The 24,184-nt window shown below is 57.6% G+C and overlaps 2 protein-coding genes across 4 annotated transcripts in view; both read left to right on the forward strand.

The window, feature by feature from the left end:
• Nucleotides 1-19,714, forward strand: part of STRN4 (striatin 4) — a 27,385-nt gene extending 7,671 nt beyond the window's left edge. The window contains exons 2-18 of one of the 3 annotated variants that reach the window (XR_002519003.2): nucleotides 200-303; nucleotides 861-934; nucleotides 2,220-2,298; nucleotides 5,933-6,130; nucleotides 8,298-8,439; nucleotides 10,387-10,546; nucleotides 11,157-11,270; nucleotides 11,595-11,710; nucleotides 13,570-13,745; nucleotides 13,837-13,884; nucleotides 14,289-14,410; nucleotides 15,885-16,055; nucleotides 16,230-16,370; nucleotides 16,840-16,938; nucleotides 17,108-17,194; nucleotides 18,458-18,693; nucleotides 18,889-19,714. Coding sequence is in view for 1 of the 3 variants with exons in the window: in XM_021931226.2 (XP_021786918.1) it covers nucleotides 200-303; nucleotides 861-934; nucleotides 2,220-2,298; nucleotides 5,933-6,130; nucleotides 8,298-8,439; nucleotides 10,387-10,546; nucleotides 11,157-11,270; nucleotides 11,595-11,710; nucleotides 13,570-13,745; nucleotides 13,837-13,884; nucleotides 14,289-14,410; nucleotides 15,885-16,055; nucleotides 16,230-16,370; nucleotides 16,840-16,938; nucleotides 17,108-17,194; nucleotides 18,458-18,627 (2,001 nt within the window). In the remaining 2 variants the exon portion in view is untranslated. Of the gene's footprint in view, nucleotides 1-199; nucleotides 304-860; nucleotides 935-2,219; nucleotides 2,299-5,932; nucleotides 6,131-8,297; nucleotides 8,440-10,386; nucleotides 10,547-11,156; nucleotides 11,271-11,594; nucleotides 11,711-13,569; nucleotides 13,746-13,836; nucleotides 13,885-14,288; nucleotides 14,411-15,884; nucleotides 16,056-16,229; nucleotides 16,371-16,839; nucleotides 16,939-17,107; nucleotides 17,195-18,457 lie in introns of all 3 variants that reach the window. The other 2 variants (XR_002519004.2, XM_021931226.2) reach the window with 2 other exon arrangements.
• A 2,402-nt stretch (nucleotides 19,715-22,116) lies between these two features.
• Nucleotides 22,117-24,184, forward strand: part of PRKD2 (protein kinase D2) — a 45,713-nt gene continuing 43,645 nt past the window's right edge. Inside the window, 1 exon segment of the mRNA XM_031659130.1 lies at nucleotides 22,117-23,118. Coding sequence (XP_031514990.1) covers nucleotides 22,879-23,118 — 240 coding nt within the window. The 5' untranslated portion in view covers nucleotides 22,117-22,878.

Here is a 24,184-nt window from a genome sequence, read left to right on the forward strand (position 1 = left end):
AGGGGGCCTTGGAAACAGATCCAGCCTGTCCTCTCAGTGCTTCCTGAACCCTGGCTCGGGGTCTTTGTGCCGAGGAAGTGGCTGCCGCCCATCACTGTGGGGTGGCTGTGGGCTGGTACTGTGCCTGGATGAGTGACGGACACACCGGCAGTGAGCCTGAGCCCCGTTGTCTTCATTTGCCTCCTGTGTGCCCTCCCAGGCTCAGGTGGCCTTCCTCCAGGGAGAGAGGAAAGGGCAGGAGAATCTGAAGACAGACCTGGTGCGGCGGATCAAGATGCTAGAGTATGCGCTGAAGCAGGAAAGGTGAGCCTTCGTCCTGCCCTGGGCCTGCCTTCTGGGTCCATGTCAAGCACAGTGTCAGGAGGCCACCAGCCACACCTCCTTCCAGCTGAGGGAGATTTGGGGTCGACATTCTTTTCCATCATTCCAGTACCATAAGGTTCTAGGGGAGAAACAAGATAGGGTAGGTGGGATTCCGGCTAGACGTCTACCAGAAACAGTATTCACGATGCTGGTGGCCCACTGTGCGCCAAATATTGTACAGTCCTTACCTCGGTTATCCCTTACCCCTTCCCGTAGCCTAACGGGTATTGTTAGCCCTGTTTCAGACGAGGAACTGGGGTTTCAAGGGCTGATGGTTTCTTCAAGGACCCCTGAGACTAGGGGACTCAGGTAGCCTGACTCTAGGGAGTGATCTCTTCCACCAGGCCAGGGGTGTGGGGGATGCTTCAGCCTCAGTGGTAGGAGACCAGTTGTGGGAGGCCCTGTGATTTGGGGTTTGGGATTCCGGATTCCTCAGGTAACTACTGACCCTGTCTACTCTCCCGCATCTCTTATTCATTAACCATTTGCTCTTTTAGGGCCAAATACCATAAACTGAAGTTTGGTACAGACCTGAACCAGGGGGAGAAGAAAGCAGATGTGTCAGAACAAGGTACCCACCCTCTGATGCTCGCGCGGTCGGCGCCCTCCCGTGGACGCGATGTGTGCTGGAGAAGCAGGAAGATGGGGTGCCTCTTTCTCACTTTGCTCCTTAGAAGGCAGAATCGGCCCCGGGGCTGGGGAGGGGCGGATTCTCACTCTCAGAGTCCTCCCCATGGGCTGCCAGGTCCTGTGCTGGACCCTGGGGGCCAGTCCTGCTTGCCGTCTCCCTGTGCAACAGAGGCAGACACACGAGCAGCTCATGGGATCCCTTTGCAAGGAGTGGGCGCCAGGACTATTTATAGAGCGCTGGGGACGGTGCGGGAAAGCCGGGGAAGACGTCACTGAGGAGGTGGCGTTTGAACAGGGTTGCCATTCAGTCGTTCATCCAAAAAGACTTTATTTGTGGGGTACAGGCTTTGTATCACAGATCAGGAATACAGCAGAGAGCACGGGAGATGTGGTTCCTCCCCTCTGGTCCCTTAGAGTCTAAGCTTCTTGAAAGATGACTCTGTTCCCCAGCAGGAGAGTCAGGGGAGACAGCACAGATGCAGAGACGCACGCTGAACGAGTTAGAGGATAGGGAGTCGGTCACTGTGACTGGGCAAACGGTGTAGGGCAGAGGATGTGGGAGGGCGGGCCGGGTGAGGGGAAGCTTGGCTGAGGCAAGCTGAGAAGACCTTGTATGCTCAGCTGATAGTGATGGTCGTTACCTGCTGCCAGCTCTTCTCACTGGAACGGAAGTTCCACAGGGGCAGGTCTTTGTTGACCCGGGTAGCCCAGGTCCCTAGCCAGGCACGACGTAGATGCCCAGAAAAGACTTGAATAAAATACTAAGCAAATTACCTCATTGCATCCTCCCAGCACTCCCAAGAGGGAGATGCTGTTATCATTAAGCTCATTTCTCAGAGGACGAAACTGACACCGCTTACCCTAACTCAGGGTCACACAGCTGGGATGGGGCAGAGCCGGGCTTGAACCCGGTCAGCCCTACTCTCAGAACCAGGCCAGCTTTCTGTGAAGGAAAATGACAACTCGCCAGAGTTTTGAGAAAAAGCCCTTATCTTGTCGGGGGCCAGTTTGGGGAACCACCAGTCAGGAGACCTAGAGATGAGGACCGCTTCAAGGAGGAGGCATCCCCACGTGGGGGAAGAGAGCAGGGTTCCAACACTCAGGAAGTGACGCCACAGGACCCGTGACAGTGACCGATTTGGGTTGGAGGGGTGAGGAGGATGGAGGAGGTGATGGGTAGGTGGCAGTGGCCCGACTAAGACAGCCTCCGTTCTCTCACCCGCCAGTCTCCAATGGCCCCGTGGAATCGGTCACCCTGGAGAACAGCCCGCTGGTGTGGAAGGAGGGGCGGCAGCTTCTCCGACAGTGAGTGTGCTTGGGGAGTGGGGCTGGGGACACATGGCACATTTGGCTTGAGAGAGAAGTCCAAAGGCTCCACAGTCCTTTTGTGTACCCAGTGGGGACGCTGAACTATCAGTATCTTAGCCCGCCATGGCTGGAGTGGCCTTCGCTCTGTGGGCGGAGCCTGGCCTGGGGACAGGGAGGGAAACGCACTGCAGGAGGCGGACATGGGAACGCCCCCATTGGAATGTGTCCCTGAATGCCTCTGTGGCTTTTTTATTTTTTTTTTTAATCTCAGTGGCCATAGGAGCCCTTTGTGGCCTTTTTTTTCTTTTTTTTTTTTTTTTTAAATCTCGGTGGCCATAGGAGCCCTGTGGCTTTGTTTTTTTTTTTTCAATACCTTGTGAAGATTTATGAAGTGTGGCTTTTTATTCCCCAAGGGTAATATTAAATTATTTTTTATTTGTTAATTAGATTTTTAAAGACTAATCAGGCCAGTGCGGTGGCTCATGCCTGTAATCCCAGCACTTTGGGAGGCCAAGGCAGGTGGATCACCCAAGGTCGGGAGTTCGAGACCAGCCTGACCAACATGGAGAAACCCCGTCTCTTCCAAAAATACAAAATTAGCTGGGCGTGGTGGTGCATGCCTGTAATCCCAGCTACTCGGGAGGCTGAGGCAGGAGAATCGCTTGAACCTGGGAGGCGGAGGTTGCGGTGAGCCGAGATCACGCCATTGCACTCCAGCCTGGGCAACAAGAGTGAAACTCTGTCTCAAAAAAAAAATTAATCAAATGCAGTAGTGAGAAGTGGGGAGAGGGCAGATCTGTAAGTAGGTTTGTAATTGACTGTGAATGATCACAGTAACTCACCATGTTTGAACCAGAAAATTATTAATGTTATTATTATTTATTATTATTTTTTGAGACAGTTTCCACTCTGTCACCCAGGCTGCAGTACAGTGGCACGATCTCAGCTCACTGCAACCTCTGCCTCCCTCCACCTCAAACGATTCTCCTGCCTCAGCCTCCTGAGTAACTGGGATTACAGGCAGGTGCCATCACGCCCAGCTAATTTTTGTATTTTTTAGTAGAGATAGGGTTTCACCATGTTGGCCAGGCTGTTCTCAGACTCCTGAGCTCAAGTGATCCTCCCGCCTCGGCCTCCCAAAGTGCTGGGATTACAGACGTGAGCCACTGCACCTGGCCAGATTATTACATTATTATTATTACTTGAGACAGAGTTTCGCTCTTGTTGCCCAAGCTGGAGTGCAATGGCGCGATCTCGACTCACTGTAACCTCTGCCTCCCGGGTTCAAGCGATTCTCCTGCCTCAGCCTCCCTAGTAGCTGGGATTACAGGCACGCAGCACCATGCCCAGCTAATTTTGTATTTTTAGTAAAGACAAGGTTTCACCATGTTGGCCAGGCTGGTCTTGAACTCCCTGATCTCAGGTGATCCGCCTGCCTCGGCCTCCCAAAGTGCTGGGATTACAGGTGTGAGCCACTGCACCTGGCCTCAAATTATTAGTTTTTAATTGCTGAAGAGATTTGTGCATTTTAGAAAACTTTAAAAATATAAGAGAGCAGAAAGAAAAAAAAGATTACTCACAATTCCTCTGCTCAAGAAATTTCATACCCCTATAAACATTTTGCCATATATGGTCTCAGTTTCTTCCATGGCTGTGTATTTTTGCCTCTGTTATCTTAATAAACTCACTCTGTCACCCAGGCTGGAGTACAGTGGTGCAGTCACAGCCCACAGCAGCCTTGATCTCCTGAACTCAAGAGATCTTCTTGCCTCAGCCTCCTGAGTAGCTGGGACAACAGGCATGAGCCACACTGCTCAGTTTATGTATTTCATTTATTTATTTATTTATTTATTTATTATTTTTTAATGTTTTGAGACAGAGTCTTGCTCTTTCACCCAGACTGGAGTGCAGTGGCACAATCTCAGCTCACTGTAACCTCTGCCTCATGGGTTCAAGTGATTCTCGTGTTTCAGCCTCCCAAGTACCTGGGATTACAGGCGTGTGCCACTACACCTGGCTAATTTTTGTGTTTTTAGTAAAGACAGGGTTTTACCACGTTGGCCAGGCTGGTCTTGAACACCTGAGCTCAAGTGATCCGCCTGCCGTGGTCTCCCAAAGTGCTGAAATTAGAGGCGTGAGCCACCGTGCCCAGCCCAGCTTATATATTTTATAAAAGCTGGGATTTGTTTTCACCATTAAGCGTTGCGAACATCTCTCCATATAAATTAGTTATGTTGCATCATTTTGAGGACCTTATAATTTCCTTCCTTTGGTCCTATGGAGGGAAAAAACCAACATATAATGTCTGTCATATAGATAACCGTAACTCTCCATGGCCAGTTCCTTATATTTTGTCGAGGTTACTTTTAATTTTTTAGTATTATAGACAATGTGATAAAAATCGGGAAGGCATTTGTGCATATCCTTGATTTACTCAAGTTAGATATCTGGAAGTGGGGTTGCTAGCTTAAAGTGTGTGCAAACAATAACCCTAAAACAATAATAGTAATACTAACAGGCTACACTTACCAAGTACCTATTATGTGCCTGGCACTGTGCTAAACATTTTCCACCTGTTGGCTCCTCACTGAGATCTCTGTGTGGTATAATGCTAGTATTCCCCTCATGAGAAAAGTGGGATGCGGAGAGGTGATCTGTTTACACAAGGTTGCATGGTTAATTTGTGGGATCTTAGGCAGTCCGCCCCCCAGTGCCGAGTTTTAAAGCCCCATGCTTCCCTGTCTCTCTTGGTGGGGAGATAGGAGCCTCAGACACACACAGGTGCACAGGATGAGACGTACATGCAGGTGTGTGCAGCCTAACATTGGAGAGGCAGGGTCAGGGCTGCGAAGGGACAGGGAACAGCAAAGGCCTCCTGGCCAGGAAGCCTCCTGAGGACTAGCAAGGGACTGTTGTCTCTGTATTTTGAAGCCGCAAATACCCCAAATTGATTTTTGTTCTTTTTTCCTTCTTCTTTTTTTACTTTTAGTCCAGTCCCCAGCTGGCTTCAGTTTTTAAATTGCAGAAGTAATAAGTGCTCATTTGTAGAAGTAAGTAGAGTAAGTTGCAAAAGTTCCTCTTACGCCTCTAATCCCATTCTCCAGAGGTCGCTGCTGTTACGTTTTTTATGGATCTTTCTAGGCCTCTTGGGGGACATAATACAAACGTGTGTTTGTGTGTGGTGTAAGCTTTATGCACATTAACGCCTTTTTGTTTTTTTTCTACAAACATTGGCATCATGTGGATCATAGAACTTAGCGTTTTCGTTCTGCTGTTTACCGTGGCCAGCTTCCCTTCAGGCTCTGCCCTGTCGATCTCCTGCCTCGCAGCGCTATGAGTCATTTGCTGACACAGCCCCTGTCGGTGGGTGCTGAGGCTGGTCCCTGTGCTTCAGCTTCCCCATACAGCAGTGCAGGGAGCACCCTCACACATAGCATTGTGTGTGTGAACAAGGGCTTCCATTGGAAATAGCCTTGACGGGGAACAGCTGGAGCGAGGGTGTGCCTATGTCAGATTTTGGCGTATGCTCTTAAGTGGCCCCTTAACGAGGTTGTCTCAGTTTGCATTGGCCCCTGCAGTACATGAAGAAGCCCGGGGGATGTCTGACCTGCATGGCTCTGCACCCCTGCAGGTACCTGGAAGAGGTGGGCTACACAGACACCATCCTCGACATGCGGTCCAAGCGCGTCCGTTCCCTGCTGGGCCGTTCGCTGGAGCTCAACGGGGCAGTAGAGCCGAGTGAAGGGACCCCCAGGGCTCCACCAGGCCCTGTGGGGCTTAGTGGCGGGGAGTCACTGCTGGTGAAACAGATCGAGGAGCAGATAAAGAGGTAAGCCCTTGGGCCTGGCAGGTGTGTCTCTCTGTTCCTCCTGACTGCTGGTGAAGGCCAGGGTCAGAGCATCAGCTGATGGCGCTGGGTGCCCTGGTGGCCCCTCCTCCTGGAGTATGCCGTGGGCTCCCTTGTTCCGAAACCCTCGGTGCCTTTACTGCTGGGATTTCCCTGGATTCCGTTCTGGGTACCCTCCACACACTTCCCCACAGCCTCATCTCCAGCCCTGCCCCCGTCCTGACACTCAGGCCTGCCCACTCCTCAGTCGCATGGGGTGCCTACCGAAGGCAGACCCTGGGTGTCTTGCTAGCAGGGAGTGGAGTACACGTGGTCGCCACCCTCAGGAAGCTCTGGCTTGTTCATTGTCATCAGCAGTTGTCAGTTAAGCAGAACAAGTGAGGCCACGTAGGTGATGCTAAGCACGATGAAGACCACAGGGCCAATACGTGCTTCTCTCTGGGGGGTGGGCAGGGAGGGCCTCTGTGGGCATTAAATGGAGGGTAAGCCACACGAGTGGCTGGGAGGAGAATGTGCTAGGCAGAGGGCACAGTGAACCCCAAGGTCCAGAGGCAGGAGAGGCGCAGCCTGCATAGAAGCAGCATGAGGCCGGCGTGGCTGCAGACAGCGAGGCGTGGGCTATGGGGAAGTTGTGGTCTTAGGAGTCAGTAACTCAGGGCCTTGGGCTGGGATAGAGTCTGGGTTTAACTCAGGGTTGTGGGAAGCCAGTGGTTTCGAGCAAGGGAGTGATGTAATCTGACGTACCTGATCTACTCCGAGAAGGAAGGGCTGTAGGAGGGTCACAGAGGAGGGAGGGGGGGACCAGTTTAGGAGATGGTGTCCCTGTCCTGGACAGAGCTGAAGGACCTTAGCGGTGGCGAGGCGAGAGGTGTCATCCTCCCCAGAGGCCTTTGGGCAGTCGACACTGAAGGACTGCAGCTAAGGGGAGAGGAAAAGAGACGAGTGACTTCAGGGTTTGGTGTGAGCCTTTGGAGCAGCGTCCTCTGAGACGGGGAAGCCTGGGAGTGGAGGTTCTGGGGGCCGCCGAGGTTGTGTGAACAGGGGCCTGTTTACCTCCACGTGGAGAAGCAGAGCTCGTCTGGAGCTCGGGGGCATTTGAGCCCTAAACATAGCTCTAGTTGAACAAGCACATGGGCATTCTCTGGAAAGCCATGGCCGTCTGCAGTGCCTGCAGGAGTGAGTGTAGATGGTGCAGAGAAGAGATCTGAGGACTGCCCAGGTGCTCTCCCGCTTAGAGGCTGGAGGGAGGAGCAGGAGGAGGAAGCAGAGAAGGAGGCTGAGCCCGTGCAGCATGTCAGTGTTGTTGTGGGAGGAAGGCCTGTGAGAACGGAGTCCTGTGTCCTGCTGCGGGTGCAGCGAGTGTTCTGCGGAAAGAGTGGAGCTCTGGGGATGGCACCTGTGAGGCAAGAGGGTACATCTGCAGTGGCCTCTGCAGCCATTGGTAACCGGCAGTTGATAAGACCTCCAGGGCATCAAGCTGATGGCAGAAAGGGGGAACGTTTTGCATCCATCTGTACTTCAAATTCCACCCTGCCTTCTCCCGCAGTCAGGCTGGGTCAATACCTCCTCTGCTATAACTTGACATGAAGTTGGAAGCCAGGAGGTGGAAGGAGGAGTGCCATCTGTTGCTGGGGATAGTGCAGGCTCCTGGATAGTAGGGATCGCCGGCGCCCCTCCCTGCGCGAGGCTGGCTGGCTTTCAGTGCCTCGCCGAGCATTTGTAGAATGGCCGTTTCCTCTTTCCTGCAGGACATGCTTGCCTCCTGCCTGACCTGCTCTTGTGGTCTGACTGGGCTGTGGGAATGGTGACTGCTGAGTCAGTGGCACTTTCTCATCCAGCTTTCCTTCTGACTCAGCATAGGATGGAGATTTGTGGCCAGGGTTGGGGGCTGGCCCTCTGAAACGCAGGTCAGTGGTCAGTGAGGAGCTAGGCTCCGTTTGCGGTCTGAGTGAGGCTTGCAGTTGGAATGAGCATTTGTCGGGCAGAGGCTGGGGTTAGGGCTCTGTGTGTGACCAGAGTCAAGGCTGCTTGGGGCTTTGAGGGTTAGCTGGGTCTGAGCTCTGGCCACCAAGTCTGGGCAGGCACTTTCCCATCTGAGCTTTGACCCCTGGCAGGACTCATGCCTCCTCTGCTCCGCTGTCTTCGGCAGGAACGCGGCAGGCAAAGACGGCAAAGAGCGCTTGGGCGGCTCAGTGCTGGGGCAGATCCCCTTCCTGCAGAACTGCGAGGACGAAGACAGCGATGAGGACGATGAGCTGGACAGCGTGCAGCACAAGAAGCAGCGTGTGAAGGTGAGCCCTTCCTCCGTGCCCTGCACAGCCTGGCCTGGGTGTGACCTGATCGAGGCCCTTCCCAGAGTCAACTTGGGCCTTCAGGGGCTGCGGTGTGTGCTGACAGCAGGGATATAGAGACACACAGGCCCTGGCCTGGAGGAGCTTCTGGCCAGCAGCGGCCTTGTAAATAGACACGTGCAAAAGGACGTGTTGTGGTGGAGGCAGGGGCATGTGCCCATGAAGGAGGGACCTGTGGGAGATGGCCTCGGAGCTTTCCCTGAGCCCCGGGCTTCCCATTAGCGGTCCGTTTGCCTGGGTCCCCTTCCTTTCTTCCTTTAGACTCAGCTCAGACACCCCCTCCTCCAGGAAGCCTTCTCTGACTCACCCTGGGCTCCCTTCCCTGGCCCTGGCCACTCTGGGATCCTCCCTGTCTGGTCTGTATCCCTCCTGACCCCTCCCCGGGAGGGACTGGGCCTGTCTGGGCCTCCATTCCATCTCCAGTGTCCCAGTGTGGCTCAGCACGGAGTCACACTCCAAGTGGAGTGGTGTGCACGGAGCCACAGCACTGCAGGAGGTCTAGAGGAAGAGCAGGAGGGCTGTGAGTCCAGGGTCTCAAATGCTGGCCCCTGCTCCAGACGCTTGGTCCTTCCTGTCCCTCTGAGAATTTCTAGTCCTTTTCCACGCCTCCACCCATTCTATCAGGAATCATCCGTGGTGTTTGCACCCCTTTAGGCCCACACCCTTGGGGCTGGCTGGTTGGGTAGGGCTCTCCGTCTCCGCACAGCAGCCCTCCAGCGAGGCCCAGCTGGGAACCCAGGGGACTGCCATGGCTCCCAGGCGGCCCTGGTCCAGCTGTGTGAGTTCAGGCCCATGCTTCTTTGTCTTGGCTTCAGTCTTCTCACCCTTTAGATGGGGCTGAGTCCCTTTGTCTGGGTTGTTGAGGATCTAATTAGCATGAGCTGGTGCCCAGGAAGCCCTCAGCTGCACGGTGGCCGTCCCCCAAGTGCTCATTAGGGGTTAGTCGGTGGCGCTGGTGGCACTTGGTAGTGGTGGAGGTTTCAGGCACTGTTAGCGGAGCACACTTGCCACTCGTGTGCCCCTCAGAGCACCTGTGGTGGTTTCCTCTGGAGTCCTAAGCCCGGCTGCTGCCTTTCTGGGCATGCTGTCTATAAACCCTCCCCTTCCCCATTCTTTCTACAAGTGTTGAATAAATCTTGGCCCTAGGTCTTCTCCGTGTCCCTTCCCTCTGGTCCGCCCCAATGCAGTTCAGAGCCTGGCCCCTTAGTGCTGCCCGAGAGATGTCACCAGACTCAGCCTGGGGGGCTGACATGTGGAAGGGGCCAGCCACGCCCTGGAGGAGTTCACGGTGGGCAGAGCTTGACCTTGGTGACCTGGGGCAAGTGGGTTCCCGCTACTCAGCCTGTCTCCTGGCCTGTAATGTGGGAATGATAATGACAGTGTTTACGGTAGCTGTTCACAGATTTGGGGGTTAAGTCGTGTCTGTGAGGTGTAGTCAGTGCTCGTTCAGTGAGTGGAATTTGCTCTTGTGCCAGCACAGCAGCCAGTGCTGTGTTTATGGCTGCAATGCTGTGGTCCATTCGTCCTCACTTGTTTGCATCTCCATATATTCACATACGGACACCAGTGCATATCTGCTCTCCCCATAGGCAGATTGTTGCATTATCTGACTTTTCTTCTTCCGAGGCACCGTCCTGGGGAACTGGAGCAGGCTGAGCCAGGGCTAGGCCAAGGGCTGCGTGAGGGTGGTTTCAGGCCAACCGGCCCTAGTGGTAGTAGCTGTCCAAGGCCCAGCAGGGGGCGCTGCAGGGCAGCTGGCTAGCAGCTGAGGCAGCCCCATGAGCAGAGACAGGCCCAGAGCCCCGGCTTATCTGTTCCCAGGCATTGAGGAGGCTTAGTCTGTGGACAAAAGGCCCCCTGACTTGTCTGGCTTTCTCCATGCCCCAGCTCCCATCCAAGGCTCTGGTGCCCGAAATGGAAGACGAGGACGAGGAAGACGACTCCGAAGATGCTATCAATGAGTTTGATTTCTTGGGCTCAGGAGAGGATGGGGAAGGGGCTCCAGACCCTCGGCGGTGCGCTGTGGATGGGAGCCCCCATGAACTGGGTGAGCTGAGATTTTCTGGCCAGCTCCTGCTTGCCTTCCCCGCTGAGGGAGTGGGAGCAGGCCCAGGTGCCTGCAGCCGCTTCCTGTGCAGGGTCTCTCCACCGGACGGATATGTTTCCTGAGAGCAGGGTAGCCAAGGAGAGCAGGAGGCCCAGGCCATGGCGCCGGCCCCTCACCCCTTCCCTGGAAAATCCCTGTGGAGACACAGGCAGGCTTGGCTCTTCCTGAAGTGGGGCTGCCAGCCCTCCAGGGCGGGCGTCTAGCTCTGGCTGGCCTCAAGGAGAGAACAGGATGAGGACCCAGTGGGGGAGAGGCAGGTGGGAGGGCCACGTCTTCCTCCCTGTCCTGTGATTCCCAGCTAGGAGGGCTCTCAGGTCACGTGGGATGGATGGCTGGGGCCTGAGGCCTAGGCAAGGCAGTGACCTGCCCACTGCCCCACGGAGGGGCCCAGTCAACCTCCTCTCCTCTGCCTATGCGCCTCCCCCCTCCGGGGCCAGAGCTTCACAGCCCCCCAGAGTGGCAGGGAGCCCTCAGTGTGGGGAAGGCGTCACCTATGCCAGACTGGGTTGGAACTGCTGGGTGACTCCGGCCCTATGCCTTGACCCTGCAGAAAGCCGTCGGGTCAAACTCCAGGGCATTCTGGCTGACCTGCGTGATGTGGATGGGCTGCCCCCAAAAGTGACCGGCCCGCCTCCTGGCACACCCCAGCCCCGGCCACACGAAGGTAAGAGGCATCCCCCACCTGGCCCCAGTCCTGCGGGCCCATGGCAGAGGGAGGCTGCAGAGCTGAGCCCAGGGCTTCTGTGTCCTCAGGGTCGAGGCCCAGCCTCCAGTCTGCAGCCTCCCTGCCCCAAAAGTTCGTCTGTCTGTCTGTCTCCCTCTCTTTTTGTCTGTCCTGCCCTGTCTGTCTCTCTGTCTCTTTCCAGCTGTGATTCTTCATCTTGTCCTCTCCCTGTCTCTCTCTCTCGCTCTTTATCTCTCTCTGCCTCTCTCTGTCATTCTCTCTCTCCCTGGCCCTCTCTGCCCCTCCCTCCCCTCCCCCTACCAGGTTCCTTTGGCTTCTCCTCAGACGTCTTCATCATGGACACTATCGGGGGCGGGGAGGTGAGCCTGGGGGACTTGGCAGATCTCACCGTCACCAACGACAACGACCTCAGCTGCGATGTAAGTTCTCTGGGTGCCCCCCGTACTGTCCCCATTGGGCATTGTGCCCAGGGCTAGCCCCTGCAAGCTTTGACTGGGTGCCACCCGTGCCCTGCTCATGCTGTTTCACAGAGGGGTGCAGATGTAGACAGTGGAGGGACTTGACTGCGGTCATCGAGGCGCAGGGCCTGGAAGACTCTGGAGCCCGTGTCTTAATCATAGTTCCATGGCTCCACCACTCAGTGCCCCTCCCACCCTGGTGATTTAATTTGGGATGCAGGAAGATGACCTCTAGCCACGCCCTGCTCTGCCAAGTCAGGCCAGTCTCGTATGAATGGGCAGTTGGGCTGAAATGAAATGTTCCAGGCCTGAGATATGTGGACGGGCCTCTGGGCATCTGGGAGCCTTTGGCCAGCTGGGAGCTTTTGGTGTGAGTGCATGTGCACATTTTACTGTGACAGAATGGGATCTCCAGTGTTGGTGACCCTAGCGAGGCTCGGGGGTGGGGGGTGACTGCTGTGAGATTCAGGAAGTGGGGTCAGAGCAGAGGCCTGAGAAGTGGAGCATGCTATGGGGTCCCTCTGCACGCCTCAAGGTGTCACTCCATCTTGGGGAAGAACAGTGTTCTGAGCCCCGCTAGGGGAGGGGGTGAGTGAACCACTCAGTAGCAGATCCTCTGGCCTTAAAGAACTGTGGCAGAAGGGATGGCTGAGGCAGGGATGTCAGCTGGGAGCCCATCTTGGGGCATGGCGCTGAGGCTTGCCTGGTACTCTACTCATCATCTCTCTTGAGCCTGGCCCTCTCCAGGTCCCCCGCTGGGTGAGCGGCACCAGGGCACATGTAGCGTGGTGGACAGAGGCCCCCACACCTCTCCCACCGTCCCTCAGGGCATGTGCAACATGGCGGACAGAGGCCCCCACACCTCTCCCACTTGTGCACTGCCTCTCCCTTCAAGGTCACGTATCTGGTCTCCATGCCCTCATCTCCTCTGGGACTTCCTGGCCTCTCAACCTCTCTCGCTGAGGCTACTTTTTTTTTTTTGCTTCTTGAGAGAGGATCTTCCTATGTTATCCAGGCTGGTCTCGAACTCCTGGGGTCAAATGATCATCCTAGGCCTCCCAAAGTTCTGGGATTACAGGCATGAGCCACTGCGCCTGGTCTGTGGCTACTTTGACCTGCCCCTAATCTGCGCCTTTCAGGGGTGGCAGGAACAAGCCATGGCGTTCCCCTGCTCTAAACAGTTCCTCAGCTCCTCATTTCTCCCAGGCTTTTTCTTAGTGTGAAATGCGCATTCCTCCGGGGCTCACCACCCAGTGCCTGCCTCATCCCCTGCCACTCTCCTTGCTTCCGCAGCCTGTACCACTGACCTCTCAGGCCTGGGCCCATCCTTGCTGCCTCAGTGCCTCAGGGCCTCTGCACGGGCCCTTTCCCTCACCAGGGCCCTCTCCTTATCTGGTGAGGTCCTGCTGGCTCGTGCTTCCTCAGGAAAGCCTCGGTGGCCCCCAGGGAGGAGGGCAGGCTGCCCGATGTCTCCCTGCGCATCTTTAATTCATTGCCCTGCTCATGGCTTATGATCCCACACACTTGTGGGATGGTCCAGTTGTGTCCCTTATTCCCCTTCGTCTCAACTGCAAGACCCTGAGGGGTCAGGCTCACCTTTGTCTCTCCAGAGCCCAGCACAGTGTGGGGACTTGTTGGGCGAGTGTGGAGACTCCGCCCAGCAGAGGAAGGGGAGAGGTCCCAGCTGGAGCCCAGGCTCTGAGGGCATTCCTGCCAGGGTCATCTGGGTGGAAGGGAGGGGGCCTCAAGCCCTGGGTGTCAGTGTCTGCATGACTGCTGGATGGATGCAAAGACACTGAGGCGGCTCCCCCCAACCCCAGCTGTCTGACAGCAAAGATGCTTTTAAGAAGACATGGAACCCCAAGTTCACCCTGCGCTCGCACTACGATGGCATTCGTTCCCTGGCCTTCCACCACAGCCAGTCGGCTCTGCTCACCGCCTCCGAGGACGGCACGCTCAAGCTCTGGAACCTGCAGAAGGCAGTCACAGCCAAGAAGTGAGGGCAGCAAACTCGGCCGCGGGTAGGGGCATCTAGGGATGGGGGTGACAGGGTCTCAGTGACATCAGGCTCCTCTATCATCCCACAGGAATGCGGCTCTAGACGTGGAACCTATCCATGCTTTCCGGGCTCACAGGTAGGGAGGTGCCCCTGAGCCTGCTAGAAATTTCGTCCTAAACGTAGCCTGACCCCTGACCCACTCACTGCCATCCCGGGAGGCACATGGCAGGAGGCAGAACAGCAGGGGCTCTGAGTCCCCGTGCCCCTCCATGATATACACAGCCCTGGCTCCTGGGGCTCCATGCTGACTTTCACATACCCTGGCAGCTGGTGCTCTGCACAGCCCTTCAGGGGAGGAGATGGAGGTGGGGTGGGGGAGGGCAGGGGACAGGTAGCTTGTCCAGCTAGCATGGCCAGAGCCCCAGTCACTGAATTCCTTTTGGCCATCCTTGAAGAATGCTAGTAGGAAACTTTGGTCCTGTGGCCAGGGGAGGCTCTGAGCTTGTCTCATCCCCCTTTCCGTATCTTTGTCCCTTCCAGGGGCCCAGTGTTGGCTGTGGCCATGGGCAGCAACAGTGAGTACTGCTACAGTGGAGGGGCAGATGCCTGTATCCACAGTTGGAAGATTCCAGACCTCAGCATGGATCCCTACGATGGCTATGGTGAGGACAATGCCGCCTGCCTTCCCCTCACATCCGCTGGGGCCTGGCCGTCCCCTCCACGCACGCACACGTCACGTCCACTTCTTGCCCAACACTGCAGGCCTCGGGAGTGCATGTGATGGCTCCCCCATCTGCTGTGTTGTGAGCAGCACGATGTAGTGCGTGGCTGAGGGACGAGCCAGCCAGGCTGGGAACGATGGCTGTGGGAGGAGGTGGTGAAGCTGCCTGAGAATCATGTGAGGTGGTGTCCAGAAGGCAGAGCTGGGACCGCCCAGGCTGGGAGCAGCCCATGCACAGGCGTGGCTGGCCCTGGCAGCCTCTGCTCTGCCATGCCGTGTGCTCTGTGTGTGGGGATCCACGAGCGTCTCTGCGTGGTTAGGGGGAGGGCATGTCCAGAGAAAGCAGAGAAGGTGGAATTAGCTGGGCCAGGCTGGAGGGAGTTGGGGCTTTCTCTTTGGAGCATCTAAGACCTAAGTAGGGAAGTGACCAGACTGTCACTCCTGTTCAACATCTGTCCTCCTGCTCTCTGCCACAATTTTTTTTTTTTTTTTTGGAGACAGAGTCTCGCTTTATCGCCCAGGCTGGAATGCAGTAGTGTGATCTTGGCTTACCGCAACCTCTGCCTCCTGGGTTCAAGTGATTCTCGTGCCTCAGCCTCCTCAGTAGCTGGAATTACAGGCATGCACCACCGTATCCAGCTATTTTTTGTATTTTTGGTAGAGACGGGGTTTCATCATGTTGACCAGGCTGGTCTCGAACTCCTGACCTCAGGTGATCCACCTGCCTTGGCCTCCCAAAGTGCTGGGATTACAGGCGTGAGCCACTGCACCCGGCTCTGCCTCCTCTTGATCATGTACCTGGCCCTGTGCTCGACCTTGTCCGGGCAGAGTTCAGAGGTCTTTGTCTCCTCTCAAGGGGAGGACAGACTTTAGAGAACAGGCTCACCTGCATAAGGTCAGGGTCGGTCCCAGCCACATTAACCACCACACTTTCAGTGTCAGCAGGCCAGAGCTGCTGGTGTGGACTCCAGCGACCAGGGAAGCAGTGGTTGGACCTCTGAATGACCAGGGGGCTTTGGAGAGACCAGGCAAACTCATGCACTGGGTCACGGGCTGAAAAGACTGCTTGGGCCAGGGCTGGGACAGAACCATACTGTTCCTTCTTCCTTAATGGAGTCCAAAAAATTCTGTATTGAGTTCTCAGTTTCTGGGCCCTGCTTGGGGAGACAGCCATGAATAGAGGGAAATCCCTGCCTTCTGGAGCCCTAGAACCTTCCTTGGAAAGCTAGTGGGCAGTGTGAGCAGCTGCCAGGCTGTCCTGGTGGTGGACAGTTCCAAGGGGCAGCAGGCGTGAAGCGGGTGCATGGGTGATTGGAGCCCAGCCGCCTGGGGCTTGGCAGAGCTGGGGCTCTGGGCTGTCCAGGGAGGAGCTGACATCCCTGACACAGCCCATTTCCTCCCTGTGGTGGGTGCAGACCCAAGCGTGCTGAGCCACGTCTTGGAGGGCCACGGGGATGCCGTGTGGGGCCTGGCCTTCAGTCCCGCTTCCCAGCGCCTGGCCTCCTGCTCCGCCGACGGCACTGTCCGCATCTGGGACCCCAGCAGCAGCAGCCCGGCCTGCCTCTGCACCTTCCCCACAGCCAGCGGTGAGTGGGGCCCTGAGTGGGGGCCCCAGCACCTTACCCTGGAGCTATGCAGGGCTGGAGGCTATCAGAGTGGTTCCCGCTGAGGCCCCAGGCCTCCCACCCACAGTCCCCCACCCTGGGGCAGGGCTGGGTCTGAGGGTCCGTTCAGCAGCCTTCTCTTCCCTGTGCCCTCAGAGCACGGGGTCCCAACCTCAGTGGCCTTCACCAGCACCGACCCTGCCCACATCGTGGCCTCCTTCCGCTCTGGCGACACTGTCTTGTATGACCTGGAGGCTGGTGGTGCCCTCCTCACGCTGGAGTCCCGGGGCAGCAGCGGTAAGGGGGCTGACATCAGCTCAGGGAGTTGGTCTCAGTGTCTTGCGGGCACCACTTCCTCCTGGGGCTTTGGTGACCCCTTGCCAGTCAGCTCAGATGACTCCCCTGTACCCTCGGGCCCTGAGCAGGAAGGAAGTCGGGTCCCAGTGGAGGGCCCCCCGCCCTCACAGCCAGAGCACTGGGGGGGCCGAGTGGGGAGAGCGTGTCAAGGCCACTCCGTCAGGCCCTCTTGGTAGAGTGGCGGAATGTGTTCATGTTTGTTATTCCTCTTCCCCCAGCCCCAAAACAGGGCCCAGGGGCTGCTTGTGCAGAACCAGCACGGCGGTCAGGGATGGGAGTGCCCTCGCCCAGTCCCCCTCGACATCCAGGCAGAGGCTGCTGTGGGGCTGTCACGCTGCACTCGTGCCTCTGTTCCAGTCTTCCTGATTTTCCCCTTGACAGCCTTCCCTCTTCCTGCCTTTTCCTTCAGGTCCAACCCAGATCAACCAAGTGGTGAGTCATCCAAACCAGCCTCTCACTATCACCGCCCATGACGACAGGGGCATCCGCTTCCTGGACAATCGGACAGGTGAGGCCTAGCCCCTTGTGCTCGCGGTGGGTGGGGAGGGCCAAAGGCAGGCAGCAGAGATGCTTGTGTCCCTGTGGGAGGCTCTGGGAGCGTCTCCTCCAGTCCTTCCATTCTCTCAGTCGAGGCTCAGAGCGGGAGGGAAACCTGCCACCCGCCCCTCTCGCCTCAGGTAAGCTGGTGCACTCCATGGTTGCACACCTGGACGCAGTCACCTGCCTAGCCGTGGACCCCAATGGCGCATTCCTGATGTCAGGAAGTAAGTTGGGCACACTAGTTGCACCAGGGTTGGGGAGAAGGGGAGGAAGAGGCCTGGGCACTGGCTCCAGGCGAGTGTTCAGTGGGCCCGGGGGCCAGGGCTGGGGGAAGCTGGTCTGGGCAGGAATGACAGTGGTGACCATAGAGGGCAGGGGGCAGCTGGTCTGGGCGGGAATGACAGTGATGACCATAGCGGGCAGCACAGCCCACTGGGGCACTCCTCTGGGGCACTGGAGCTGCATCGTCTTATTCGGCCACTAAGCAGCCTGTGCGGTTGGTACTTTGATCCCCAGTTTACAGATGTGGGCCCTGACGCCCTGACGCTTTGTAACTTGGCCATTGAAGCTTCGTAACATCAGTCCAGGTCTACCTGGGGGTACCTGCAGGGACTTCTGTGCTCCCACCCTGCTGTCTCTGGATAAGGGCATTGAGGCCAGCAACGCGGCTGTGCTTAGAAGGGATGGAATGGGATGTAGGTGGGTGGAGGAGACTGGAGGTTGCTGTGGGGTGAAGGGTGAGGCCTGCAGTGAGTGCAGCAGTGAGTGTGTGTGTGCACAGAGGCGCAGGCTGTGGTGTTGGAGGCTGTGGCTGGGCTTTGCCTCTGGGCCTGTGCTGGCAGCCTCTGGTGGGTGAGGGGCCGGTCAGTGAACTCCAGCCCAGTGCCCAGACAGGGCTCTATTCTGGGGGCCACTAGACAGTGGAGGGAGCTAAGCCTTTGCCCTGCCTGATCCTCTTGACCCTAAATCAGACCTCTCCTCACCAGGGCCCTGCCTAGCCTGCTGTCCTCTCCCCTCTTCTCCCCAAGCCCCTGCTCACGCTCTTGTGGCCACCCCCGCCTCCTGCCTCAGGACCTTTCCCACCTGTCCTTTTGCCTGGAAGGCTCCCTGCATTCCTCCTGGGGCCATTCTGTCCTCACACTGAGCGGCTGGGTTGCTTTCTTCTTTCTCTTCCTGTCTCCCAGCTGCAGCGTCAAGGCTGCGGGACAGAGAGAGTTGCCTGTTTTGTTCACTGCCCGCCCCTCCGCCCCGGGGCTCAGTGTGCAGTAGCTGCTCAGGAAATGCTGGGGAACGAGATGGACTGTGGACAGGAAGGGACCAGGGTTCTCCTTTGGGTGGGCCTCAGGAGGTGATGAACAGAGGGTGAGAGAGGAGAGTTGAGCCCCACTTCCCCTGAGGCCTTTGGACAAGGCCAGGTGAGGGGTTCCAGGACTGCGTCTGGGCGAGGAGCCCGGTGACCACCCCTTCTGCCCCCGACCCCTGCTCAGGCCATGACTGCTCCCTGCGTCTTTGGAGCCTGGACAACAAAACGTGCGTGCAGGAGATCACAGCCCACCGCAAGAAGCATGAGGAGGCCATCCACGCCGTCGCCTGCCACCCCAGCAAGGCCCTCATTGCCAGTGCTGGCGCCGACGCCCTGGCCAAGGTCTTCGTATGATGCCCACCTGGCCCTGCCCTGGCCGCCACGCTGGCTAGGGTGCGGGGCCGGGCAGGTGGGGCTGAGGTGAGGGCAGAAACCCCGCAACCTGAGTCCCTACACGTCCATGCCTGGTACTCCTGAGTGTGCTGAGCCCCGCAGTCCAGTCGGGCGTCCTGTGAGAATCACTGGGGAAGTCCTGGGCATGCAGGGGAGGGGCTGAGGCCTGAGAGGTGCCCTAGAGGCGGTGGCTCAGTCTCCTCTCCCTTCTCTCTCCCGCAGGGGACTCCCAGCCTCACTGGAGGTGCAGAGGCCTGGCCTCTGTTTGCCGTGGAGCCTGGTGGTGCTAACGGCCCTTTCCCCAGGAATCCCTCCCCCACGGCTGCCTTCCCCAAGCATTTAGCCTGGGGATGGGCCCCTTTCAGGAATCACCCCTGAGGATGGCCTCGGGGTTTCCCCCTGTGCCCTGACAGCCACTCCTGGTATCAGAGCTGCCTTCCAGAGGGCAGCACAGCCAGGGCTGGGTGTCTTTAGGGATCACTTTTTCCAAGACTCCAGAAGGTGCCAGGTTCTCCCCTTGAGCTCCTGCTGCCCCATCCCCCATCCTCCCAGACCTGGGCAGGAGCTGTGCTGGGAGAAAGGGTGGCAGCCAGAAGCCTCGGAGCTGAGCCCCGGCCTGGCTGCCCCTCCCCTCTGGCCCTCTCCACTGCTTTCCAGACACTAACCATGGCCTCCAGGCCAGGGATTGCCCAAGACTCCTAGGGCAGCCCTCCCAGCGCCCCACGGGGTCGCCCATGGGCAGAGATGGCTTTCTTATGCCCCTCCCTGGGGCATGGAGGGTGGAGGGGGCCCCTGGGTCCCCCTGAACTCCCTGTATATCTGTATAAATAACGAGATTTTCATGGCGCTGCCCCACCCACGTTATCACTGTGTGATGGTCTCAGTCAGTCTCCTCCCTGCCTCCACTCTTTCCTCTATTTATTTCACTCTTGTTTGGTTCTACCGTGCACTCTCGGTCCCCTTCCAGGTTCCTGTTTATAACCCCTATCCCCTCTGCCCCCATCTTGTATGTGAAAACTTGTCTCAATAAACCCTTTGGAGTAAGATGGGTGACGGTGCCATCTGTTGAGGGGACTGGGGACTTTGGGGGAGGAGTGACCGGCTCTGCCTGGGTTGAGTGGAGTTTGGAGAGAGGGGATATGATGGGTTGGGGTTTTGTGGTAGGGCAGCAGGGGACGGAGAGGGGCCCAGAGCTTGGGTGGGGTGTGGGTGGAGAGCAGAAGTGGAGGCACTGGACCGAATCTCCTTGTGCCCTTTCTTTCTGTCCCTAAGTGCTCCCTCCCCAGGGGCAGAGCCCTGGGGAGCAGATCTGTGATGACAGTTCAGCTGAAGCCTCAGCCCTGCCTGGGATGTGTGATGGGTGGTGGTGAGGCCAAAGGGCTGGTGCCCAGAGGACATAAACCCCCTTCCTGTTTCCCTCCCAGGCCCACAAGGAGCAGGGAGGGAAAGGCTGCTCCTGCCAGTGGAGAATGATGGCTTTGGGACGCAGGCCGCAGGCTCCTCCATGCTAGGAGGAGGTGCTGCAGGTGCCCGATCTCTCGGGGCGCATGTCCTGATGAGTCCCTCCTTTCTGTTCTCAGTAGTCCATGTCTACTGTGCTGAGCGCTTTACATGGCATTTTACTGGGTCCACAGCCTTAAAAAGAGGGAACAGGTGTCCACATGCTCCAGATGAGATGGAGGGGACCGCCGCTCCTGTCTCCAGGAGGAGGCTTCCACCACCTACCAGCTAGGCGTCCTCAGCTGTCCTAGCACCTCTGCCACAGGCCACTAATGCCCTCTTCCTGGGTTGTAAAGGGCTGTGTCCCCAGTCCCCCAGCAGGCCCCAGTGAACATACCAGAAAGGATGGAGGTCGCTGTCTGGACATTGGGGACATGGCAGCATTTTGCTGGGACAGTCATCTGCCCCTCAGGAAAAAGGGTGCAGGTGGGCAGGAGGCCCTTAGGTGACGCCAACAGGAGCCTGCGTGGGCTCCACGTGGTGTGCTCCCTGCTCATCCCTCTGGGCTCGATGCAGTTCCCCAGGTGGTGGTTTGGGTTTTCACTCCAGCCTCAGACTTCCTTCCTCAGCCCCAGTCCCCGGATGTGGTGACAGAATCGATACTGTACCGACCTCAGCTACCCCCAACGGCCCTACACCAGGAAGAGGGGCTCTTCTGGCAGCCCCCATCCCCAGCTAGTCCTGCCATTTCCAGTCCTGCCAGCATCCCAGCCAGACAGGTGGCCCCTCTCTTAGAGCTCAAACCAAGGCCTTGACTTGTCAATCAAAGGGGTGGGTGGGGCAGCTTCCCTCAAGCAACTTCACTCTGGGATCTTGGGCAAGATCTCTGAGGCTTCAGCTTACTCTGTGTAAACACAGCTTACTCTGTGTAAACTAAATGGTAGCCACTATTTGATGATGAGCTGGGGAGAAGAGATCAAGCCTGACCCCTGTAGCGGCTGCAGTTTTACGGCAGGGTCCATCCAGCACCCAGTAGGTCCTCACAGATACTTGCTGGGTGACTAAATGGACGTGCCCACCCATCAAAGCCTGAGTGCTGGAGGTGGCCACCCTTTTCCGCATATTAGAGACAACCACCGCTTCTACTGAACTGCTGCGTTTCCAGGCACCTGTATACCATCGCATCGGTTCCCACCATCCCATGTGGGGTAAGTCCTATTACAGTCCCAACAGATGGAGGGACTGAGGTTCACAGAGAAGCCACTCACCTAAAGTCACATGGAGAGAAAGACACGCACATGTACTCCATCCACATCCCCAGGAGACTCACTCTGCATCTATGAAGTGGTATGGGTGTGCTGTCCTCCCTCCTGGCAGCCCCGCACCGTCCTAAGGCGGGGTTGGCGGGGGGGGGGGGATGGACCCTCCCCACCCATCCAGTTAGCGCCATGCACCTTGCCCAGCAACGCTGGAGACAGACCTAAGGCGAGCCCTTCCTACCCATCTAGAGACCTTGGTCTTTCCATGTGTTAAATGGGCTGGGGCGGGGGGACGCTCTGCAGCACCCCCTTCCCTGGGCTGGGACGCGGCGGGGAGGGCTGGGGCGACGCTCGGAGAACAGAGAGGCCGAGCCAAGGGAGCGGGCCGGGACCTGACCCTGATTTCCCACCCTGTCCACTGTCATGGGCGCCGGACGCCTGCCGGAGAGGGCTCCCCTCCTTAAAGGGCCAATGGTCTCCAAGCCCGACGCCCGCGACCGGCGGTGGGTGACAGTGTTTCCCCTCCCTGTCCAGTCGAGGGAAAAGTTAACTCTCCAGGCTTGGCTGTGTTCAGGGAAGGAACTGGTCTCGCCTGCCTGCCCTCCATCTCTCACACCATCCCAGGTCCCCGACCCAGGAGGCGGAGGTCCAACCCCCAACTCAGAGGCACCAAGCCCGCCCTCCCCTTCCGCCCCCGGCCCCTCGGTAGGCTCCGCCCCCTCGCTGACGTTGCCGAGGCCCGCGCCGATTGGTCGACTGCGCCGTCGCTCCGGACACTTCCTCCTGGGCCGCCGCCGCCGACTTAAACTTTGGAGGGGGAAAAAGAGCTACTGGCGCCTGGCGACCCTCCCTGCCCCCCACCCCACCCCGCCGCCGGCAACGCCCCCTTCCTCACGGCTCCCGACCGAACTTTTCTCCAACTTCTGCGATTCGTGAGATTCCCTTCTACCCACTCCGGCCCTCGGGACCCCTCTGCCCATCCCCGGGCCGGTCGGGTCCCTGCTAACCCCTTTATTTCTGGGATCCACTTGGTCCCCGACTCAGAGACTCCTGCCTCCACCCTCAAGGTGAATTCCCCCGGGCCGCCTTCTGAGTGGGATCCTCTTCTTGGAGCACTGGTTCCTGGGATTCCCTCTGTCCCCTTCTCAATCCGTCCTCTAGGGAAGGGGCCTTTGAATCGCGGGCTCTCCTGATCCCTGTGACCCTTACCTACTAGATTTCCTCTTGGGCTTCTTGGAATCTCTCAATCGCTGGGACCTCCAAACCACTACTTTTCTCCTTTCTGCTCTGCTGGGAGTCCTGGATTCCGGGCCTCTGACCCGCTACAGTGCCTTTCTCTCCTTCCCAGGACCCCGCCATCCTCAGGTCCCCTCCACCTGCCAGATCTTTTCTTGGATCCCCGCGCTCCCACCACCTGCTCCCGAGATCCCGCGGATCTAGGACCCAGGGTCCCCCGGGGCCCCCCGGCCGGGTCCCGGGTGGGCGCCAGGCGGCCGGTCCCTGGCTTCCCCCCATGGCCGCCGCCCCCTCTTTTCCCGCCGGGCTCCCTGGCTCTCCCGGGCCGGGGTCTCCTCCGCCCCCCGGCGGCCTAGAGCTGCAGTCGCCGCCAGCGCTACTGCCCCAGGTCCCGGCCCCGGGCTCCGGGGTCTCCTTTCACATCCAGATCGGGCTGACCCGCGAGTTCGTGCTGTTGCCCGCCGCCTCCGAGCTGGCTCATGTGAAGCAGCTGGCCTGTTCCATCGTGGACCAGAAGGTGAGGGCGCGGGCTCCCTCGATGCAGCTCGGGGAGAGATTGAAGGAGGGGGCGCTGGCGGAGGGGTCTGGGGCCTGGTGTGCGGAAGAGGGGGGAAGGGGACCTGAGCATTGGGTGATGGAGGGATAGGCGACATTGCCCCCCTCCATTGCCCCTCTCCCCACCATCTCTTTGAGAGAGGACTGGGCAGGGGTGGGGTGCCCCAGAGGCCTCCCCAAATTTCATGTCCCTGCATGTTGTTGTTTTCTGCAGCAAACAGGGAGGAAGGGGGGGGGCCAGCCAGGTGTAGAGAGGGGAGGAAGGGGCAGCAGATGTCGGCGGACCTCCACATCCAGGCCCATCCTGGGCCTCCCATTTGGTGGAAACAGGAGAAATTGAACCCGGGCTGGCCATGGTGATCCGGTGACATGTGTGGGTGCAGGTGCTTGAGTTAGCTGCCAGGGGCAAGTGAGGTCTTAGAGCCCAATTGTGCCTTGCCCTAAGCCTGAGATATGTGTGGAGGGGCAGGCACCCCTAGAGACCCTGGGGACCCTATTCCCTTTCCTAGTCACAGTCCTCTTAGCCACTCTTAATTGTGGACACCAGGGTCCCCAGGGTGGGCAGCTGGGTGTTATGGCAAGAGGAAACCAGGTGGAACTCCACGTCTAAATCGTAAAATGTTAAAAGAACAGTGGGCTTCTGTGTTGGAGTACTGGACTGTAGAAATGTTAGAATATTAGAACCATAAATTGTTGGACTATGCATCCTAGGCAATTAAATTGCCCCCATGTTAGTGTTCAAAATATTAGAATTCTAGGTTTGTGAAATAGTAAAACATTCAAATGTTGGAATATGAGATTCCTAGATTGTTGAATCCTAGAAAGTTAAAATGTTAGAATTTTGGAATGCTGATGGATGAGGTCCTTGAATGCTAAAGAATCCAAACACCACAGTCCTAGCTTGTCAGACTCCTAGAATATTAAAATATTAGATTACCACTTATTTAGGTTATTGAAATCCTAAAATGTATAGTGATACCAGGTTGGAATCTAGAATGTATAATTCTATAATGTGAGCATGTTGGAGT

The sequence above is a fragment of the Papio anubis genome, chromosome 20 (assembly GCF_008728515.1).
Source record: "Papio anubis isolate 15944 chromosome 20, Panubis1.0, whole genome shotgun sequence".
Classification (NCBI taxonomy): Eukaryota; Metazoa; Chordata; class Mammalia; order Primates; family Cercopithecidae; genus Papio; species Papio anubis.